Source organism: Rhopilema esculentum, chromosome 14 (genome assembly GCF_057945365.1).
Source record: "Rhopilema esculentum isolate cy_ngs chromosome 14, ASM5794536v1, whole genome shotgun sequence".
Classification (NCBI taxonomy): domain Eukaryota; kingdom Metazoa; phylum Cnidaria; class Scyphozoa; order Rhizostomeae; family Rhizostomatidae; genus Rhopilema; species Rhopilema esculentum.
The window spans coordinates 5890572-5912183 of record NC_142828.1 but is presented as its reverse complement, the minus strand read 5'-3'; the positions used below and the strand labels follow the sequence as shown (position 1 = coordinate 5912183).

Below are 21612 nucleotides of genomic sequence, written 5' to 3'. Positions count from 1 at the left end.
CTTTCCAATGGTCACCGTTACATTCTCACTTGCATCGATCGTTTCACGCATTGGCCTAACGCAATACCACTACCAGACATATCAGCAGGAATTGCTGCATGCGCCCTTGTTCAAGGATGGATTGCAATATCTGGTGTTCCTTCCACATTAACTACGGATTGCGGTGCTAAATCTCAGTCTAACCTATTCCGATGTTTAACGCAGCAACTTGGCACCAACCACATCCATACAACTGCATACCACTCTACTGTTAATAGTCTTGTGGAGCGCTTTCATCGTCAATTGAAGTCTTTCTTGAAAGCATCGGATAACGGCCTTAATTGGACTGAAAGCCTTTCATTGACGATGCTCAGTTTTTTTTCTCTTTTAAATCAGACCTTAGCTGCAGTACGATTGAACTTGTTTTTTGGACACAATTTTGTCTCCCTCATCAATTTTTCGCTCCATCTTCACTGGATTCTCTAGATACGAATAATTACGTTGACCGAGAACATCGGTAGATGTCAAAGCTACAAGCTACTCCAACCTGGTCTCACAAAAATCGCTCCTACATTCCTGCTGATCTGCTGTCCTGCACTCATGTGTTCGTTCGCGATGATAGTGTCAAAGCTCCCCTTCAACATCCTTACCGTGGCCCTTTCCGGATTCTTCATCGTTCTCCGAAGTACTTTACTCTGGACATCAATGGAAAGCAGGACGCAGTATGTCTGGACAGGTTAAAGCCAGCTTTGATTGACATCTCTGCTCCTCCACTTAAGGGTTGTGACCAAACTGTTATTTCCGAAAAACTCACATTGGACGACATGTTCAATTTCCAGACCATTTTTATTCGTAACTCAAACATATCTGTTCACTCTTTTGCACCTTTTGCACCTTTATGACATTTATCGGTCGCTTTATCGCACTAGCTCTCAAGGGAGAGGGGATCTCTGTGGTGAACCATTTTCTGTAAAATTTGTTTATATACATCCCAGTGTTCTTTCATGTTCATACATTATGACCATTGTTTTAACGCATATTAATTTGAGCTCTACCATTTTCGTTAGCAAAACTTTGTTGAGATTCATTGTGTGCCGGTTTTTTTCGATCAGCGACTTCCTTAGCTTGTTAGAGCAAGATACCTGAACGAAGCGATTAAAAAAGCTGTTTTCGATAAGCAAACTAAGAAAGATGTTTAACAAAAGAAATCCACTAAACTTCGAATATTTTTTATGTCACTTCGAGCAGTTTTTAGACCCGTCACAACCTTTTCACCCTATATACTCTTTGTTGTTCCTTATTGCACTGCACATTCATAGAAACAGTTGTTCCTAACTCATATTCATGGAAACAATTTAGTTTTTGTCAGTTTGTTCTGGGATGTGATCTTCAGTTAGTTTTATTGAGAAATGGAATTGAGATGAGAAATGAAAGTTAAGCGGTGAGTTCGTTTCTTTTACTTTATGTATAGAGATGTGTTAACGAAAATGGTTGCCGCTGAATACTCATAAACAACCCACACGCTAATGGTTACTGCTGACTACCCAAAAAATCCCACACTCCCCCGGTAAATCCGTCCCTGTTTCTTTGTGTTGCGATTTACTCTTCTTCAATTAGTTTTGTTATTGTTTTCAATGTTCCTCTTGATGTTTTTGTTTTAAACGGTTATTAGCATTTAGCTTATTACTTGTATATGATTTTATAACAACGAAATTCGTATTAGCAAAGAAACTTGGCTGTTGATTTAGATTACAAAATTACAAGCATTGTTGTATAATAATCGTGCAGATTAAAAGTATTGTCGTATATCTTAATAGCCGTGCAGATTAAAAGTATTGTTGTATACTTTAATAGTTGCGTAGATTTAAAGTATTGTTGTATACTTTAATTTATACTTTAATAGTCAAAGCTAACACCAAAGAAAGTTCTTTCGAAGCTTGCTCAGAGAAGTGAGATTCCTTGTTGGAAGCGTGTAAACATGATTGTAAAAGAAACGTCTGGCGATTCTTTCGATAGCATAGCATGACAAATTTTTACAACAAAAATAGCATATTAAAGTATCAATTGTAGAGAAGTAGGTAAAATGCCTGCAAAATTTCTTGGAACACTGAAGTCAGTTTGCAAGGTCAAATTCAGCCACCCCCTCCTCTCCCCCACAAAACATTGTTTGTTTATTAAACGGGCAAGAGAAGTTAGGAAGTGGTGTCTTTTTTTGGGTTTCTCTAAAAAATGGGTGCCTAAACTATCAACATTGTTTTTGGGGGAAGGGGCGGAAGTAGCAATTTTTTCTCTGAAAAGGAATGAAAATCATAAAATGCACTGCAAATTGCTAGGTGTTCCGAATACTTTTCGAAGGCATCGTAGGTAATGCGACAAAATTATACGTCACTAATTGTTACTGTCACTTGCAATCATCTATCAGTCGGCAAAATAGCACCGGAGTTCTTCTTTATCTATGTCTTATGGTAAATTTTTCCATTGATGTTTCTACACCCCCTAGTCTGGAAGGTCAAGGGACGCCACTGCAGCTAAGAGCCACTCGGTTATACGAATAGAGCTCGAGACATCTTACCATGCTCACAGAACAATGTGAAAACTCCAGGCATCACAATTTTGTAACCTTTGCTGGTTTTCTTACACACAAACCCGTCATGATAATTTTTCAGCCCCTTCTGATAGGCACCCTCTGTCGGACAACCGATAGTGATGGCCAATACAAAGATCTCTATGAAATTAACATTCTGGAAAGGACATTAGGTAGTGACGAAGGCAGGGTTGTAAGATTTGAAGGGCGAAGAGGAGTCAAACATCAAGTGGTTTGGGGTTTTACCGCCGGGAGGTTTTGTCGAACACAAACTTAAGAATTTGCGAAAGTGCGATTTATTTTAATTGTGTTTGAAATAGGAATAGCCTTTTTACGTTGCAATGGTTTGCGTGTGATTGCAACATAAAAAGTGATTGCAACATAAAAAATCATAGAAAAATTCATAACCATGCAACAACAAAGCGATAAGATGATCACTAGAGACAAAGTAAATGTTGTGTTCCAAATAATTTTAACAATCTAATGAAATGCACAATCTCATGGATAGTCAAAGCATATTACAATCAAAAAGCAGTTTAATCGATAAAAAACTGTTAAATCAGCTGATGTTAATGACATACCTTGATTTTTTGCGAAATATTTCTTTTTTTGAAACAACTTGTTTTGCATCTATATGATCTGAAAATACTTTAGTTGCAATTAGGTTGGAAATTGAAGTCGTTTTTTAGAGTAAAAGAAGTGTTTTGAGGGGTCGATTTTTGATAAGAAGATAACGCTATAGGCTTAGAACATTCAATGATTTTTTGTGAAATATCTTTATTTTTGGAACAGTTTTTTGGCATCTGTATGATTTGAAAATACTTTAGGTGCAATTAGTTTGGAAATTGAAGTTGTTTTTTTAGATTAAAAGAAGTGTTTTGAGGGGTCGATTTTTGATAAGAAGGTAAGGATATAGGCTTAGAATATTCGTTGATTTTTTGCGAAATATTTCTATTTTTGAAAAAGTTTTTTTGGCATCTTTATGATCTGATAATACTTTAGGTGCAATTAGTTTGGAAATTGAAGTCGTTTTTTTAGATTAAAAGAAGTGTTTTGAGGGGTCGATTTTTGATAAGAAGAAAACACTATAGGCTTAGAACATTCAATGATTTTTTGTGAAATATTTTTATTTTTGAAATAGTTTTTTGGCATCTTTATGATCTGATAATACTTTAGGTGCAATTAGTTTGGAAATTGAAGTCGTTTTTTTAGATTAAAAGAAGTGTTTTGTGGGGTCGATTTTTGATAAGAAGTTAAAGCTATAGGCTTAGAATATTCGTTGATTTTTTGCGAAATATTTTTATTTTGAAAAAGTTTTTTTGGCATCTGTATGATTTGAAAATACTTTAGGTGCAATTAGTTTGGAAATTGAAGTCGTTTTTTAGAGTAAAAGAAGTGTTTTGAGGGGTCGATTTTTGATAAGAAGATAACACTAAAGGCTTAGAACATTCAATGATTTTTTGTGAAATATTTTTATTTTTGAAATAGTTTTTTGGCATCTTTATGATCTGATAATACTTTAGGTGCAATTAGTTTGGAAATTGAAGTCGTTTTTTTAGATTAAAAGAAGTGTTTTGAGGGGTCGTTTTTTGATAAGAAGGTAGGGCTATAGGCTTAAAATATTCGTTGATTTTTTGCGAAATATTTTTAATTTTGAAACAGTTTTTTTGGCATCTATATGATCTGAAAATACTTTAGGTGCAGTTAGTTTGGAAATTGAGGTCGTTTTTTCGAAGGTAAAAGAAGTGTTTTGAGGGGTCGATTTTTGATAAGAAGGTAAGGATATAGGCTTGGAATATTCGTTGATTTTTTGCGAAATATTTCTATTTGAAAAAGTTTTTTTGGCCTCTTTATGATCTGATAATACTTTCGGTGCAATTAGTTTGGAAATTGAAGTCGTTTTTTTAGATTAAAAGAAGTGTTTTGAGGGGTCGATTTTTGATAAGAAGGTAAGGATATAGGCTTAGAATATTCGTTGATTTTTGCGAAATATTTCTATTTGAAAAAGTTTTTTTGGCCTCTTTATGATCTGATAATACTTTCGGTGCAATTAGTTTGGAAATTGAAGTCGTTTTTTTAGATTAAAAGAAGTGTTTTGTGGGGTCGATTTTTGATAAGAAGTTAAAGCTATAGGCTTAGAATATTCGTTGATTTTTTGCGAAATATTTTTATTTTGAAAAAGTTTTTTTGGCATCTGTATGATTTGAAAATACTTTAGGTGCAATTAGTTTGGAAATTGAAGTTGTTTTTTTAGATTAAAAGAAGTGTTTTGAGGGGTCGATTTTTGATAAGAAGGTAAGGATATAGGCTTAGAATATTCGTTGATTTTTTGCGAAATATTTCTATTTTTGAAAAAGTTTTTTTGGCATCTTTATGATCTGATAATACTTTCGGTGCAATTAGTTTGGAAATTGAAGTCGTTTTTTTAGATTAAAAGAAGTGTTTTGTGGGGTCGATTTTTGATAAGAAGTTAAAGCTATAGGCTTAGAATATTCGTTGATTTTTTGCAAAATATTTTTATTTTGAAAAAGTTTTTTGGCATATGTATGATTTGAAAATACTTTAGGTGCAATTAGTTTGGAAATTGAAGTCGTTTTTTCGAAGGTAAAAGAAGTGTTTTGAGGGGTCGATTTTTGATAAGAAGGTAAGGATATAGGCTTAGAATATTCGTTGATTTTTTGTGAAATATTTCTATTTTTGAAAAAGTTTTTTTGGTATCTGTATGATCTGATAATACTTTCGGTGCAATTAGTTTGGAAATTGAAGTTGTTTTTTTAGATTAAAAGAAGTGTTTTGAGGGGTCGATTTTTGATAAGAAGATAACGCTATAGGCTTAGAATATTCGTTGATTTTTTGCGAAATATTTTTATTTTTGAAAAAGTTTTTTTGGCATCTTTATGATCTGATAATACTTTCGGTGCAATTAGTTTGGAAATTGAAGTCGTTTTTTTAGATTAAAAGAAGTGTTTTGTGGGGTCGATTTTTGATAAGAAGTTAAAGCTATAGGCTTAGAATATTCGTTGATTTTTTGCGAAATATTTTTATTTTGAAAAAGTTTTTTTGGCATCTGTATGATTTGAAAATACTTTAGGTGCAATTAGTTTGGAAATTGAAGTCGTTTTTTCGAAGGTAAAAGAAGTGTTTTGAGGGGTCGATTTTTGATAAGAAGGTAGGGCTATAGGCTCAAAATATTCGTTGATTTTTTGCGAAATGTTTTTAGTTTTGAAACAGTTTTTTTGGCATCTATATGATCTGAAAATACTTTAGGTGCAATTAGTTTGGAAATTGAAGTCGTTTTTTCGAAGGTAAAAGAAGTGTTTTGAGGGGTCGATTTTTGATAAGAAGGTAGGGCTATAGGCTTAGAATATTCGTTGATTTTTTGCGAAATATTTTTAATTTTGAAACAGTTTTTTTGGCATCTGTATGATTTGAAAATACTTTAGGTGCAATTAGTTTGGAAATTGAAGTTGTTTTTTTAGATTAAAAGAAGTGTTTTGAGGGGTCGATTTTTGATAAGAAGGTAAGGATATAGGCTTAGAATATTCGTTGATTTTTTGCGAAATATTTTTATTTTGAAAAAGTTTTTTTGGCATCTGTATGATTTGAAAATACTTTAGGTGCAATTAGTTTGGAAATTGAAGTCGTTTTTTCGAAGGTAAAAGAAGTGTTTTGAGGGGTCGATTTTTGATAAGAAGGTAAGGATATAGGCTTAGAATATTCGTTGATTTTTTGTGAAATATTTCTATTTTTGAAAAAGTTTTTTTGGTATCTGTATGATCTGATAATACTTTCGGTGCAATTAGTTTGGAAATTGAAGTCGTTTTTTTAGATTAAAAGAAGTGTTTTGAGGGGTCGATTTTTGATAAGAAGGTAAGGATATAGGCTTAGAATATTCGTTGATTTTTTGCGAAATATTTCTATTTTTGAAAAAGTTTTTTTGGCATCTGTATGATCTGATAATACTTTCGGTGCAATTAGTTTGGAAATTGAAGTCGTTTTTTTAGATTAAAGGAAGTGTTTTGAGGGGTCGATTTTTGATAAGAAGATAACGCTATAGGCTTAGAATATTCGTTGATTTTTTGCGAAATATTTTTATTTTGAAAAAGTTTTTTTGGCATCTGTATGATCTGATAATACTTTCGGTGCAATTAGTTTGGAAATTGAAGTCGTTTTTTTAGATTAAAAGAAGTGTTTTGTGGGGTCGATTTTTGATAAGAAGTTAAAGCTATAGGCTTAGAATATTCGTTGATTTTTTGCGAAATATTTTTATTTTGAAAAAGTTTTTTTGGCATCTGTATGATTTGAAAATACTTTAGGTGCAGTTAGTTTGGAAATTGAAGTCCTTTTTTTAGATTAAAAGAAGTGTTTTGAGGGGTCGATTTTTGATAAGAAGGTAAGGATATAGGCTTAGAATATTCGTTGATTTTTGCGAAATATTTCTATTTGAAAAAGTTTTTTTGGCCTCTTTATGATCTGATAATACTTTCGGTGCAATTAGTTTGGAAATTGAAGTCGTTTTTTTAGATTAAAAGAAGTGTTTTGTGGGGTCGATTTTTGATAAGAAGTTAAAGCTATAGGCTTAGAATATTCGTTGATTTTTTGCGAAATATTTTTATTTTGAAAAAGTTTTTTTGGCATCTGTATGATTTGAAAATACTTTAGGTGCAATTAGTTTGGAAATTGAAGTTGTTTTTTTAGATTAAAAGAAGTGTTTTGAGGGGTCGATTTTTGATAAGAAGGTAAGGATATAGGCTTAGAATATTCGTTGATTTTTTGCGAAATATTTCTATTTTTGAAAAAGTTTTTTTGGCATCTTTATGATCTGATAATACTTTCGGTGCAATTAGTTTGGAAATTGAAGTCGTTTTTTTAGATTAAAAGAAGTGTTTTGTGGGGTCGATTTTTGATAAGAAGTTAAAGCTATAGGCTTAGAATATTCGTTGATTTTTTGCAAAATATTTTTATTTTGAAAAAGTTTTTTGGCATATGTATGATTTGAAAATACTTTAGGTGCAATTAGTTTGGAAATTGAAGTCGTTTTTTCGAAGGTAAAAGAAGTGTTTTGAGGGGTCGATTTTTGATAAGAAGGTAAGGATATAGGCTTAGAATATTCGTTGATTTTTTGTGAAATATTTCTATTTTTGAAAAAGTTTTTTTGGTATCTGTATGATCTGATAATACTTTAGGTGCAATTAGTTTGGAAATTGAAGTTGTTTTTTTAGATTAAAAGAAGTGTTTTGAGGGGTCGATTTTTGATAAGAAGATAACGCTATAGGCTTAGAATATTCGTTGATTTTTTGCGAAATATTTTTATTTTTGAAAAAGTTTTTTTGGCATCTTTATGATCTGATAATACTTTCGGTGCAATTAGTTTGGAAATTGAAGTCGTTTTTTTAGATTAAAAGAAGTGTTTTGTGGGGTCGATTTTTGATAAGAAGGTAAGGCTATAGGCTTAGAACATTCGTTGATTTTTTGTGAAATATTTTTATTTTTGAAACAACTTGTTTTGAATCTACCTCATCTGAAAATACAATTAGTGAATTTCTATTGGGAATTTAAGTTGTTTTTCCCAACAAACAAGGAATTCCTAGATAAGCAGGACAATGATTTTGTCCTGCATTATAATATAATTTCAGAAACTAACAAATAGGGGGGGGAGGGGGGGGTGAGGTGTTCCAGCAATAATCTTCCATCATGGGTTCCAAAATTTCAGAGATCTTACATATGATGATGTCTAATAAATATCCTCGGATCTTCCCTAATAGAATTTCATTTCATTTTGTCTAGAGCGGAGTAAAACAGTACTTGTACTCTAGTAGTTATCTTGTATCTTGTACCCACTTAACAACATGCAATTCCAGCTTTACAAAGAGATACCCTCAAATGATCTCAGTTCAAAAACATATTATGAAATAAGATCTTAACTTTGATCTAAAACGTGACAATATTACATGCTGTATATTCGTATCTGATTTTTACAGATTAAAAAACAATTACGTTACATGTGCAAGGATCGCGAAGCATATTACAGATTGAGAGGGCTAAAACGTTTTGGGGGGCTAAACATGCTAGAAACCAAGAGCAGGGCCTTTTTGTTTGTTTTTATGAACATTTTAGAAAATGTACGAATGTCCCCGTAGCCCCCTTCATTCCACGGTTCCTGAACATATGTATATTCAAATATTTATGCATGCTTCGAAAGGTTATCCACTCCACTCAAATATTTCAGTTATGTGGATCAGTGGGAATTCCTTTTCTTCTATGGAACGCGTTGAGTGCTCCTTCCATTCTTTGTTGACATATTGAAAGAGCTCATACTTTAAGGAATTCTTCTACATTCAATATATACAGGAAGGAAAGATGGAATTTTACAATTATCAGAAAATCCACTTATAGTTAAAAAGTGTCAATTTTAATCTTGTCCAATTAACATACCTTTTGTGAAATTTGTGAAGTTAATTCTAACCTAATCAATCTTTTGATTTATCGTAGAGGGATTTTAAAATGAAAACTGAATGAGAACTGAACTAATAGAACAAAAATAATATCATTATTATTTATTTAAAAGGAAGGTCAAAGGGAAAAATGAAGGAAAAAGGGGAGGAAAAAAGGGAGGAAAAAAGAAAATAAAAAAGTCAAAAATTATGTACATTAAACATAGTGTACATTAAAAGAGATACAAAGATCGGGGTAGTTTAGACAAACAAATGCTAAATCCAGTCTAGTAAAACTGAGCCATTCACAGAAACATATCACCGAGCGTAAACGCATGCTGAGCAAAACTTGATTGAGAAAAATCGTTAACTAATACGATGTTGATATGCACTATGGACATGCACTGGTTTGAATAAAATTATAAAATGATATAGACATCCACGTATTAATTTAACTGGTTTGATTGGCAATAAAACTAGATAATATATATCAATTAATCTTTTCTTTAATTTTGAAAATTTTGTTGAGCTTCTAACGTTATGTGGAGCAGATCTGCCTATTCTGCATTCACTGCCTCCTCGCATCCTTTTTCTTCTACTTTTCGTCGCCTCCTACAACCTAAGAGTGAAAATCAAAATAATCATAAGAAGGAAAATTCACTCATGGTAGCTACAGGCGATTTCCAATGAAAAAGCCAAAACTAGTGCTGCACAAACATATGCATCGCAATGGAAAGGAATGGGCTGGATTGATTAAAATATCTTAATATCATCAACAGATTTATAATATTTTTGTTATCCCTTTCTATTCTAAAAGAATATGGACTGCAAGATGACGTTCAGATGGTTGTTTCTTAAGTCTTTACAATGTATCAAGTGCTGCAGCGGGCGTTTATCATTATTTATTTGTTAAATTGAATTCTTTCCTTTCTTTAAATCCTAGTATTTTTTGGCTGGAGTCCCCCAAACGGAAATCTGTTAGCAAAGCTCAGTTCCCTCACTTGCAATATCTTAGCCAATTCGCAACAGATGAAACTTAGTTGCATTTAAAAAGATTTTAAGTTGTTTTTCAATTATATGGTCAATAGTTACAAATTCTGTTAAGATATCTTTGGTGGCGTTACAAATTGGTATTCTATTTAGAATTCTTTAGCGTATAACATGCTATATTTATAACTACCATGTCTCCGTGTTTATGAAATTTATAGTTTACCGGTCTGTCAAAGAGTGATCGATTTACATAGGCAGAGCTGTATAGAACAGCACGCTTTTTGGTGTATAGAATAGGACGGTTCTAAGTTGCAACATAAATGCCACCCATTAAGCGTGAAACTCGGAGCAGCAACTTAACACCTTCTTGTTTCATGCCAAAAGTCTCTCTGTGTTCAAAAAATTTTCCGAAATTTTCTTTCCAACTATCAAAGAAACCTCCGGACACAGGACACCTTTTTATAATGGATAGTAAATTTGAGCCTTCGTGGGTTAATGGTTCTCCTGTATTGCCTGCCCTCCTAGGGCATAAGTAACAGGCTGTAATAGCGCTGTCTTGACTGCAGCCCAGAATATACAATCAATGACCTTACTAAAACACCATTATTGCAACTTAACGAAAAATGAGAGAGTATTCGACGAGCACAAGAGTAATACCTCATTGGCTTTGCAAAAACTCTCACACCCAACGGCATGACCATAACCACTGACCGTTAACTTTACAGCAACACACTAACATAACTCACATCATCTTTTTTTATTAACAAAGTATTATTGACTCATAATTATTATCATTATTCCCGTTATCATTGCCTTTATCATTTTCTAATTTTTATTTTTTTTAAATCATTGTTATCATTATCATAATTATTAAATATCACAAAGCTTTTTATCATTATCACTACTGCCCACCCCCAGAACACTTTCATTCCACCACCACCATCCACTCTTTCTTACTCGCCACCCTTCCCTCTTCCACTCTCATTACCTGTTTCTTCTACGCTGCGCTGAATTCATACCATTCTACACCCACCAATCCGACACCACCATCGCCTATTTCAAATTTGTAGACTTTGTAGTCCGCTTACTTTTGCTCTGATGAAGCCCCGTATGCCGGGACATAATATAAGCTATAGTTAATTTACGTGTGTTTATTGTTGTTGGTTATCGTCGCATTGTGGTGTTCCTTACTTGCTACATTTCTATCTATTTTTCGCCGCAAGAATTCTATCGATCGGAGTCCGTCGAGCAGTTTTGCTATTGTGACCTTTCTTTTATTTACACACTGGTTGATTTCCCTAGCAACAATATTGCAGCGGATAGTTTTGCTTCAACTCGGGGGTGCTGACCAGGGGTTGCTAATATTTGATTTCTATGCTGTGCTGTCCATGAGTTGATGGTATACAGGGGATAAGAAAATCTGATCAACTGAGCTAAATCTGCAAAAAGGAAAAATTGTTTTCCAGGATGTTCAAAGATCCTGATCTTAGAATCACGCTAAATTGTAAATTAAGACTTGTGATTTTATTTGGTGTAACATAAATTTTTATTTGTAATAAAATTGATACGATATTTTTTTATAATTTTATGCGATCTTTTATAAAATTGATACTGCCATAGTTTAAAATTTTACCTTCGAAAAACGAACATTTAAAAGCAACAAGATAGAAATCGCCTAGAGCTGTTTCATTAAGATTTTTGATTTACTCACAATCTTAATGGCATTGTAAGCAAAAGGGAGTGTTAACAACCATCCTATTCCATAGAAAAGTCATCTATACAATGAAAATTGTGAAGTATTGGGAGCATGCGAGTGTAAACATTTTCGTCCCTTATGCTTGTGTGCACAATCCTTGATTTCCCGGCACAAAAATTTTGACTTCAAAGTGCCATTATGCCAATATGTAGTGTAAAATCTATGTTCAAGGAGGGCAATTTGATCATTTTTTCATGAATAATATTTTGAATTCATGAGCTGAAACATATTTGACACTTTTTCATACCTTTTTAAACCGAGAAAAAAACTTACCAGCAAATTCCCAGACATTAGAAACCTTTTCAAAAACTAAAGACAAAGTTTATGATAAATTTTATCAAAAAGATTTACATTAAGATTAAGTGCAATTAGAATTAATGCCAGGCCTTTAGGCTTTTAGAACTTGGACATTTATAGCGATTAACAATCTTTCAATACCGGTGTCGTCTCTGGGGTATATTTAGAACTTACAGGATATAATCTTACAATGTTTATGGTAAGGTAGCATTTTTCTCAACAATCAAACAAAATTAGGCCTATACTTGTTTACGTACATGAACCTACTGCCTATTGCTCATATAATTTCTACTTATATTCATTTGGCAACAAGCAGATATCCATTTTTCTTAAAAGAAAATTGCCAGCCACGACAAATACTGGAAGATGCTCTTAAAGCACAAAAGGATATTACAAATCTGTATAGTGATAACATATTTTCCGTGCATAAAACAGTTAGAAATCCCAAAATACAATACACTTTGTTGGTCAATGGGCATTAATTTATGTTAGATACTGCAGAAGATACAGCTGGAGCGGAAAATGGTAATTATGAACTAAAAAATCGAAGAACCCTACAATAAGAGGACTGGATGTATAAAGAGCATTCATGGCTATGTAGTTTGTTTCATAATTTTGCATGTCTATCCTGTATAGGAACACTATGTAGAATCTCAACAAGTCTGTTTTTAATAACCTAAATAGATTCTTCCAACTACAGAATCTGTCATTCCAACATAGAATAAAGGAACGAAGCCTCTCTCTTCCAGGCACGACTACAATCAAATTTTGATTTCTGTTTATACACTTAAAATAATGCAAAGAGATAATTTTCAAGGTAACTTAAACCATATCCTCAATTGTCCTTGTTGGGCATACATTCTTATTTGAATGCATAATGACAGACTCAGCAAAGACCAGTGGGTTATTACCAATCACTTTCCTGTATTCCAATCACAAATAAATTGTGGTCGAAAACTGTAAAGCTATCATTCTATACATCCTACACCTGGAAAACTTGCTAAAAGGTATATCTGAAACATTACTATGTTTTAATATAGAATCGAGATTATCTGAAACTAACTTAAAGAAATTTAATTACCAGCGCTAAGCAGAGGATCCGACTGTGTAGTCTCCTTTTCATCAGCCTTCTTGTCCCTCTGATCGAGGTACGTCTTTAACAAGGTTGGGTAGTCTGTCATCACTCCTGCAACTCCGAGCTCGTCAAAAGCTCGAGCAAAGTCTTCCTCTTCATTTAAAACCCAAAGAAATGTCTAAAAAATTTAATACAGCGATTTGAGATTCATTTCGCTGATCAATGTTTGCTGCCATCATTGCCAAAATTACTTGGTACCCAAAAATACCCATCATTGTTTTCATATTTCTCATTTATTCTCCCGAATCTTGCTACCCCCCCCCTCCCTCCAACAGGACAATGCTCATAGTTCAGGCAAACATCATACAACTCACATGACAAATTTATTTCATAATTTGTTACGTCTTTTTGTAGTGAACCAACATTGTTTGAAGTGGGGATAGCTGAATTTGCCAAGTAAAACTGTTGATAGTATTCCAAGACGTTTGACAGGTTTTGTACATCAATTTTGTACATCGAGCTGTAGATTGATACATTGCTGTAAAGAATTGCACTGCAATTATAAGGAGGAATAACCATACCTGAATACCACGTCTTTCTAGATGCTTAAATAAATATGAATTCATAAACAACCTGAAAAAGAATTAAAGTTTCTTCATATGCCATTTTATTTATTTTCTTCAAACGTTGAAAAATTATTCTTGCAATTCGAGTTAGTTGGAATTCTAAAAAGGGTTGTTAGGACGCCATGTATTAGAGGAATGAATCAATTAAAACATAAATATGGACAGAAAGTATGCAGTAAGAAATGAGCGTGAACGGGTAGTAAAAGAAATTCATCTGGAATGGTCAATGAAATTTACCAGGAAATCTGGCCTTACTGAGCCTATGCTTTAACGATAGGCACACATACAAAACTCATTGGTGCTGATTTGATCGGCTGTTCATGACAGAATGCTTTATCTGACGAAATCAAATGAAAAACTGTACTATCCGAATTGAATAAGAAATAGTGTTCTGATTGGGAAGTTCATATCTTATTAACCTTCTGAAGGACAAGAACTGCATTGCAGCTTATCTTACTTGAAAGAAAAACACAGATTTTCTAGAAATGTTTGGGCTTGCATTTGGAAATTCACATGCTAAATCTCAATATTGATAATTGAGTTAATTTAAGAACTTCATAAGGTAGGGATGCTAGTCTAGTCTCAAAGTAACAGGGGAAACTTACGAATCTACAATTCTAATAACTATCCTCTGAAATCTTGTTAGCGATGACTTTTTCCACCTGAAATGTGAAAACATAATTTTAGGCGAATAGAAAAAATTATTGCTGGATGACAGCTTGAAAATTCTAACTACGAAAGTACTGTTCATTTAAATCAAATTACAAACAATTATTGCGAGTGGGAAGCTTGAGAATCTGTGAAAAGTGGGAAGCTTGAGAATCTGTGAAAAGCTCCTGAAAGTAATCAGGTACAATCACTGCCAAAAGTGATAGAATATTAAAGCCAATCGACAGACAGTTTTAAAGGGGTTCAAGCATTGATTGGCTAATTGATTGGCTAATATTGATTGACAACTTAAGCCATTTTCATGTCTTTCAATTGCCTTTAACAGAAGACTGTCTTCAGCGATCCACCTCTCCCTATCCAAACAACGTTGGCTTAATACAAAATGACATCAGAAGGCAAAGAAACTTAATGAAACTGCTTTCATGAAACTTAACGATATTTCCCTATACAATCAAGATTGCTCCGAGAGTAGAAGAAAGGAGGTTGGTTGGGTGGAATGGAAGCAGTAGTATTCCAGAAACAATTGAAAAATATTTGAAATCAAGACACTTGGTTTGGCAATTTCTGCAGCTCGCAAATCATCGTAAGAAGACATTGAGCATTAGTTTTTAAAAAACAGCTCATCACAAAACATAATTATTTCATTCGGAAGAAACAGTATGGTAGTGTTAAATACTGCAAGAATAATAACTACTGATAAATAATAATGTAAAATCTAACAATGAGATTATTAGACGCCAAAAATGGGCTACATAAACATGACGTTTACAGTATGAGATTGTGTTCAGGATTATATGTTTTTAAATGGGAGCTCCAAAAAGAAGCAGTTTAAAAAATAAAAGGAGCAAGAAAGAAGGGAGAATAAAGAGGAGGAAAAAATAAGAGGTTATGAAGAGTGATAAGCGACAGGATCAGGCGGTCAGGAGGTTTTTTATGAGAAAATTTGCGAAACTGTGATGGTGGTCTTGCGATGGTGGTTGTCCGATGGTGGTTGTGCGATGGTGGTTGTGCGATGGCGGTTGGGTGATGGTGGTTGTGCGATGGTGGTTGTGCGATGGTGGTTGTGCGATGGTGGTTGGGTGATGGTGGTTGTGCGATGGTGGTTGTGCGATGGTGGTTGTGCGATGGTGGTTGTGCGATGGTGGTTGTGCGATGGTTGTTGTGCAATGGTGGTTGTGCGATGGTTGTTGTGCGATGGTGGTTGTGCGATGGTGGTTGTGCGATGGTTGTTGTGCGATGGTGGTTGTGCGATGGTGGTTGTGCGATGGTGGTTGTGCGATGGTGGTTGTGCGATGGTGGTTGTGCGATTGTGGTTGTGCGATGGTGGTAGGGCGATGGTGGTAGTGCGATGGTGGATGGGCGATGGTGGTAGTGCGATGGTGGATGGGCGATGGTAGTTGTGCGATGGTGGTAGTGCGATGGTGGTTGTGCGATGGGGGTTGTGCGATGGCGGTTGTGCGATGGTGGTTGTGCGATGGTGGTTCTTTAATTTTGGAGAAAACATTCAACCTAGGTATTAGACAACATACCTCAAAATCGGCGATGGCATTATTACTTCTAAGAAACTCTCTTTCAGCGGAATAAAGGGTAAAAGACCAGTGTAAAATGTCAGCAAAAGTATAACACATCTTTTGAAAGAAAATAGCAATGGTATATCTGGATCCTGGGAAGAAAACAGCTTGATGAATTTACTTTAATTTGCAAAATATTTTATATTTCAGACGTTAGGCACCAATACATGTACAGCAAGCCAATAAATATAATCTATGCATTATTTTCGAAGTTAACAAATTAACACAAAACTAACATAAAATATCAAAGCAGCTAGATAAATTGTATACTTGGAAATTTTCTAGTCAAATCAAACGAGAATTTGTCCCTGTTAGTTTTTTGACTGAATAAATCTTTTAAAATATAATTTCTTGATTCATTGCGTAAATACTTAAGACAACAGTACACACATATACCTCAAGAAAAATTTGAAACGTTAAATATTTGGATTTGGCCATGCTGTGAAATCACTATGTTTCAAAAATAGCTCTTCGTGCTCAAACGCGACAATTAATTCACAAGATTCTGATCAGATACATTCTCACAATGATAAAGTCAAAATGAACTCAATACATTTAAGAGACTTACAAGTTTGTGGAGCCGTTCAACAGTTTTGGCGTTGACATTTCCCCATACCGTGATTTCCTTTCTGTCATAATCGCATATCATTTTATGCACCTGCAAAAGGTAAACAATGAGTAGAGCCAAGATAAGCAAAATAATTTTAGCTCCCCAACACAGGGAGAATGGTGGCCATAGATTTCATATATCCATAACTGGATCGAAATTGGATCGAAATGCCTCAATATTCAATTCTGATTAGTTTGCTCTTATGATTAGTATCTTTTAGCTTAAAAATTATCGATAAGAGCTAGAGGGAAAAGAAACTTTCAACAAGTACAAAGAAGCATAAACATTGTTCAATATATCAAGAAATGTTCTCTTATCTTCCGCAGGGTATAAACCGTCAGAAAAAAGCCAAATTTTCCAGCATGGGAACGTATTGGGAAAACAACTTTACCATGTCTTAAACATGGTGTCCAAGTAATGTAGTTTTTTAATATTTTAATGAAAATCAATGTACGATATGTATCAAACTTGATATGTACGACAAACTATCAAAAGGTTTAAAGGGCATGGTAAACAAAATAAGAACAAATGCGAGAAACATTTTGGTTCGATGAAATTTAAGACATTGCATACCAATTCGATTAACTCTTCATCATATGTCTTCACATCAAGATTAATCGGCAAATTTGGAAACTCGTCAAATACAGTTTTAAGCAATGGGATCTTTCTGTCGCTATTGGAAGCATGGCAGTATTTATCTGCAAAGTAAAAACAATAAACACAATGTTATAAGTTCAATCAAATATATCTAGCTAAAAATTCAACTTTAAAGCTATGCAATATTCAAACAAAATCGAAGAGGCCTAGTGGTTAGACGGTTTAACTGCAGTGCTGAGGGCTAGACTACTTGACTGCAGTCCGGATCCAGGCTCGATCCATGATAAAGACGCGAGCCTTTTGTCGATCCATGATTTGGACGCACGTAGCCGATTTAAACATTTAGCGACTTAGTTTTTATAATGCCCCAATAGATAGAACTGCTCGATCAATTTTACATGATTAGGGAGGAGGAGCCCTCCTACCCCTTATATCTCCTCCCCTTATGTATAGGGTCGTAGCGTTAAAACTTGTGTTAAAGACAACGAAAAATAGAACTCCTCAGCCTAGGAAATCCTGTTGAAAGCGAAGAGCAAATGTTCTTACTAACAGGCCACTCCTCTACGTTGAGATCGTTGTGGAACCCAACTTTACGCTAGTCCTCCAATTACAGAATGGAAAGGATTGCAAACGTTACTCTGAGATCTCCATTTTGGGAATTTTGCAAATGCATAGTCAATTGAACCATACATATATTATATGAACCATACATATATGATAACATTACAATGACAATGGAACAGAATAATGATACTTATTATTTCCAATCCATAGCTCTTATTCATTCTAATCTCTCAGCATCTATCAAATTCAACATTACCTTGGTAAGTCAAGGAACTGTATCTATGTCTATAAATTTAATCTGATTACTAACCATTTGAAAAAGTGACAGCTAATGGGTTTGACATCTCTGGTAAATCCTTCAAAGGCAAAACAGAAAAGCTTGAGAGCATATCTTTCAATTAATCAAAACAAAAAGTACAAAGGAGGCCCTCACGAATTTTTTTGACAAAACAATAGCAAAAGTTTTAAAGGGGCCACTTAATGTCATTTATAAGGAGGCTCCGCCCCCTGTGCACCTGGGCTCTACATCCCTGTTTCGAAATATTTATTTATTTATTCACTGATAAACAACTGCCTTTAGTAGAACAAATATTGCAACAAAATAAAATTAAAGTACATATTTGAAGCTGATATTATTATATATTATTCTTTTAAAGGTCATGAAAATGCAACAGGCCATTCAAAGCAGGGTTGGAACAGAACTAGTCCCAGATTAGATGTATTTCTAGGAGTAAACATATTTTACTGACCAATAACCTTGACAAGAACTGAACATTGCCACAGAGATTTTGGCTGAATTTTTATTAAATAATATTACAGATACTAAAAAAAAGGTACCTCAAAATTCAAATCACTGATATTGATATCTTTACCACAAGTTCTTGTAAGATTCAAGTCATGTGCTACAACAATCTGAAATCAGAAAAATAACTGCTTTTATTGCCCTTACTTAAAAATTTAAGCAGGTCCCAGAAATTGATTAATACATATGTGTTAGATTGTAACAAAAATAATACCAAAAGCGTTTGGACCTAGGTCAAAATGTGCCTACATCAAGTGGGTCATGGGAAAAGGCCAATAAGCAAAATGGTTCTACTGTGATCATAAGCATCAGGTTTGCTGTCTCAAGTGGTCTAGAAACTGCTCATTTGAGTCCAGCCACCTTTGACACGATTCTATCAAAGAAAAGATTTTCTTGGGACAGTAAAAAGCAGTAAATTGCATCCAGTTTCATTTAGCAGTTGAGGCTCTTTATCAAGAAAATGATGGTTTACTCCATCTAACATGTACCTTGTTTACACAAAAAAATTCAAATTATATAAACCTCTTTCTTCATCAATATTTTCTTAGGGTCTTTTGCCATACCTCAACAAGGAGCATAAAAGGGCTTACTAAGTTATAGCTAAATAGCTATAACTTATTCTATAACTCTGGTTTTCTAAATACCTGTTTATCAGCAGTCAGCTGCACATCCAGTTCGATCATTTCAGTTCCACATTCAACTGACCTACAGGGAAAAAAGAAAATATTATACAATGTTGTATCTAATACTGTATCATATATCTGATATAAATAATATAATATAATATAATATAATATAATATAATATAATATAATATAATATAATATAATATAATATAATATAATATAATATAATATAATATAATATAATATAATATAATATAATATAATATAATATAATATAATATAATATAATATAATATAATATAATATAATATAATATAATATAATATAATATAATATAATATAATATAATATAATATTAGATAAGATAAGATAAGATAAGATAAGATAAGATAAGATAAGATAATATAAGATAACATAACATAACACAATAAAAGGAAAAATTGCTTACATTCTGAACGCAGTCATGGTATTTTCTAGATTTTCTCCAGCACCTGTATACAAGAAACAACTTGTTGAAATAAGTCCCTAAACATGAAAATCACCATATCTAAAACTTTATCAAAATAAAATATCACCTTTGTAGTTATTTCATTGGAATCAATAGCAACACATTTGAATAAAAAAATGTTGGACCACATTTCATGGCTGCACAGGGCTTGAGGGGAGGGGGGTTGGTAGCAGCCCCCTGCCAAAAAATTTGTCTCAAAGGTCAGCAAATTCAAAATTTGACTGAAAAATAGAAATATTGGACAAATTGTATTGAGATTTTTAAAATTTGCCAGAAAATAGAACATGCTCAACCCCTTTTATTTATTTTCCCTGGAATACTTATCGCCAGCCCTGGACAATGTTCTATGGAAATATGGAATTGCTGTACGATTGTTTTGTCCAGTACAATCAGAGCACAGCACAAAAATCATCAAAGATACACAAGCATTGGTTAACAAGATACTTTTTTGTTACATTCTAACAGCTCACCTTTTCCATCAAAAAATCACCAAAGATGCAATAACAAATCCTCCATCCTCATACTCCAAATAAGAGAAGATCAATATTCTACCAGCAATAAGGCTTTTGGAAACAGCTGAAGTTCAGCTCAGTTCATTTTGAAATGTTCACGTTTTAGAAGATGCAAAAAGTAAGAAGAGCAAAATTTGCTGAGTAATGAATACACACCAATTTTGTTAAGAACACTTGACTCCAGTTTCAGCCTGGCATTTCTTATTTCCACATATACTCAGCCAAACAGGTTCCTTATTCTGTTTCTTATTTTTCTAATGGAATTTGCTGTGCATAATAGTGTCCAAACATAAGATGTGCTTGTTATTTGCCCCAATTTGCACTTGGAGGCTGTCTAAATTACAACGCTGGTTAACTTTTTACCATGCAGATCAGGTCAGAATTGGGTAAATACATAAGCAATGCTCTTGAGTTAGTGGCTCACTGATTGAAGCTCAACAGTTGCTAATATAAGGAGTGCTCAGATTGGTTGCCTTTGCAAAGTTGGAAAAATAGAGATACACCTTTAGAGTCAATGGTTAAAAGGCTTCAGTCTTTGGCCAGTATGCTGGCTCAGAGAACACCTGCATGCCAAAAGACTCTGGCATAACTAGGATAGATATGATACTGTTGAATAGTTTGCTGTGGTTGGTGATCGTTGATATAAAATGGGAAGTCAGTAGATGAATTTATTGAAAGATGGGAAAAGATTGAGAGATTTCAAATATATTGTATGGAAAGGTACATTTTCCCAATGAAATGGATACCTCTACCAAGCGTGTGTAACACCGTTGCTGGCCCACAAAAGTACCTATTTTTGAAGTAGTACTTCAAGTTGATGTACCAAGGGGTTGGCAAGCAGCAAAAAAGTAAACAGATATTTCCTTTCATACTTGTACAGCAGTGGAATTTCTGTTGTTATAAATCTCATATTTAAGATTTACAATGTAGCATTTCCTTTCACAATTCAAATGCGAATAAAGTTGAATGCCTCTAAAATTGATGCAAATTATTCTAAAGTAAACATCTATACTATACTAAGCTAGGTCAAAGTCGAACATTTGCAAAACACGGGATAATTTTAAATTGATTTGCATTCCTACCTCCACGGTGACTGATATGTCTGCATTTTAGTTTGGTTTTCTTCTTCTTGTGAAGAATCGTAGGAAATCTCAAGAGTAACAAGGATGTGCAGAGATAGGAGCCAGCAATGGCAGCAACATAATGCCAAGCGGCCATTTTGAATATCGTACCTAACGCTCCTTCTTAGTGGTATTTCCGCGGGCCGTGTTTAAGAAAGTTGCAAAGCAAATATTATGCGACCCTGGGGGTCTATTCACTGTATTGGGGTTATCAAATGTCATTCTTCCTAGTGACATGCCCACCATTGGGTAAAGTCTGTTATCCCAACCCAAAGTATGAAAGGACCACAA

The 21612-nt window shown here is 33.8% G+C and overlaps 1 protein-coding gene across 2 annotated transcripts; it reads right to left on the bottom strand.

The window, feature by feature from the left end:
- Nucleotides 1-9507: 9507 nt before the first annotated feature.
- LOC135696283 (lysophospholipase D GDPD1) lies at nt 9508-21491 on the bottom strand. Of its 2 annotated transcripts, XM_065215630.2 has the most exons (12): nt 21283-21471; nt 19629-19671; nt 19199-19259; nt 18590-18664; nt 18063-18108; nt 17165-17289; nt 16550-16639; nt 15940-16073; nt 14347-14403; nt 13697-13748; nt 13122-13293; nt 9508-9616 (listed from the first exon to the last, which is right to left on the bottom strand). In XM_065215630.2, exons 1-12 carry the CDS (start codon nt 21416-21418, stop codon nt 9555-9557), a joined length of 1053 nt encoding a protein of 350 aa, XP_065071702.2. In that variant the 5' UTR covers nt 21419-21471; the 3' UTR covers nt 9508-9554. The 2 variants fall into 2 exon arrangements, with proteins under 2 accessions (XP_065071702.2, XP_065071703.2); XM_065215631.2 differs by lacking the exons at nt 9508-9616; nt 13697-13748 and adding an exon at nt 13490-13653 and having other exon boundaries at nt 13132-13293; nt 21283-21491.
- Nucleotides 21492-21612: the final 121 nt, after the last annotated feature.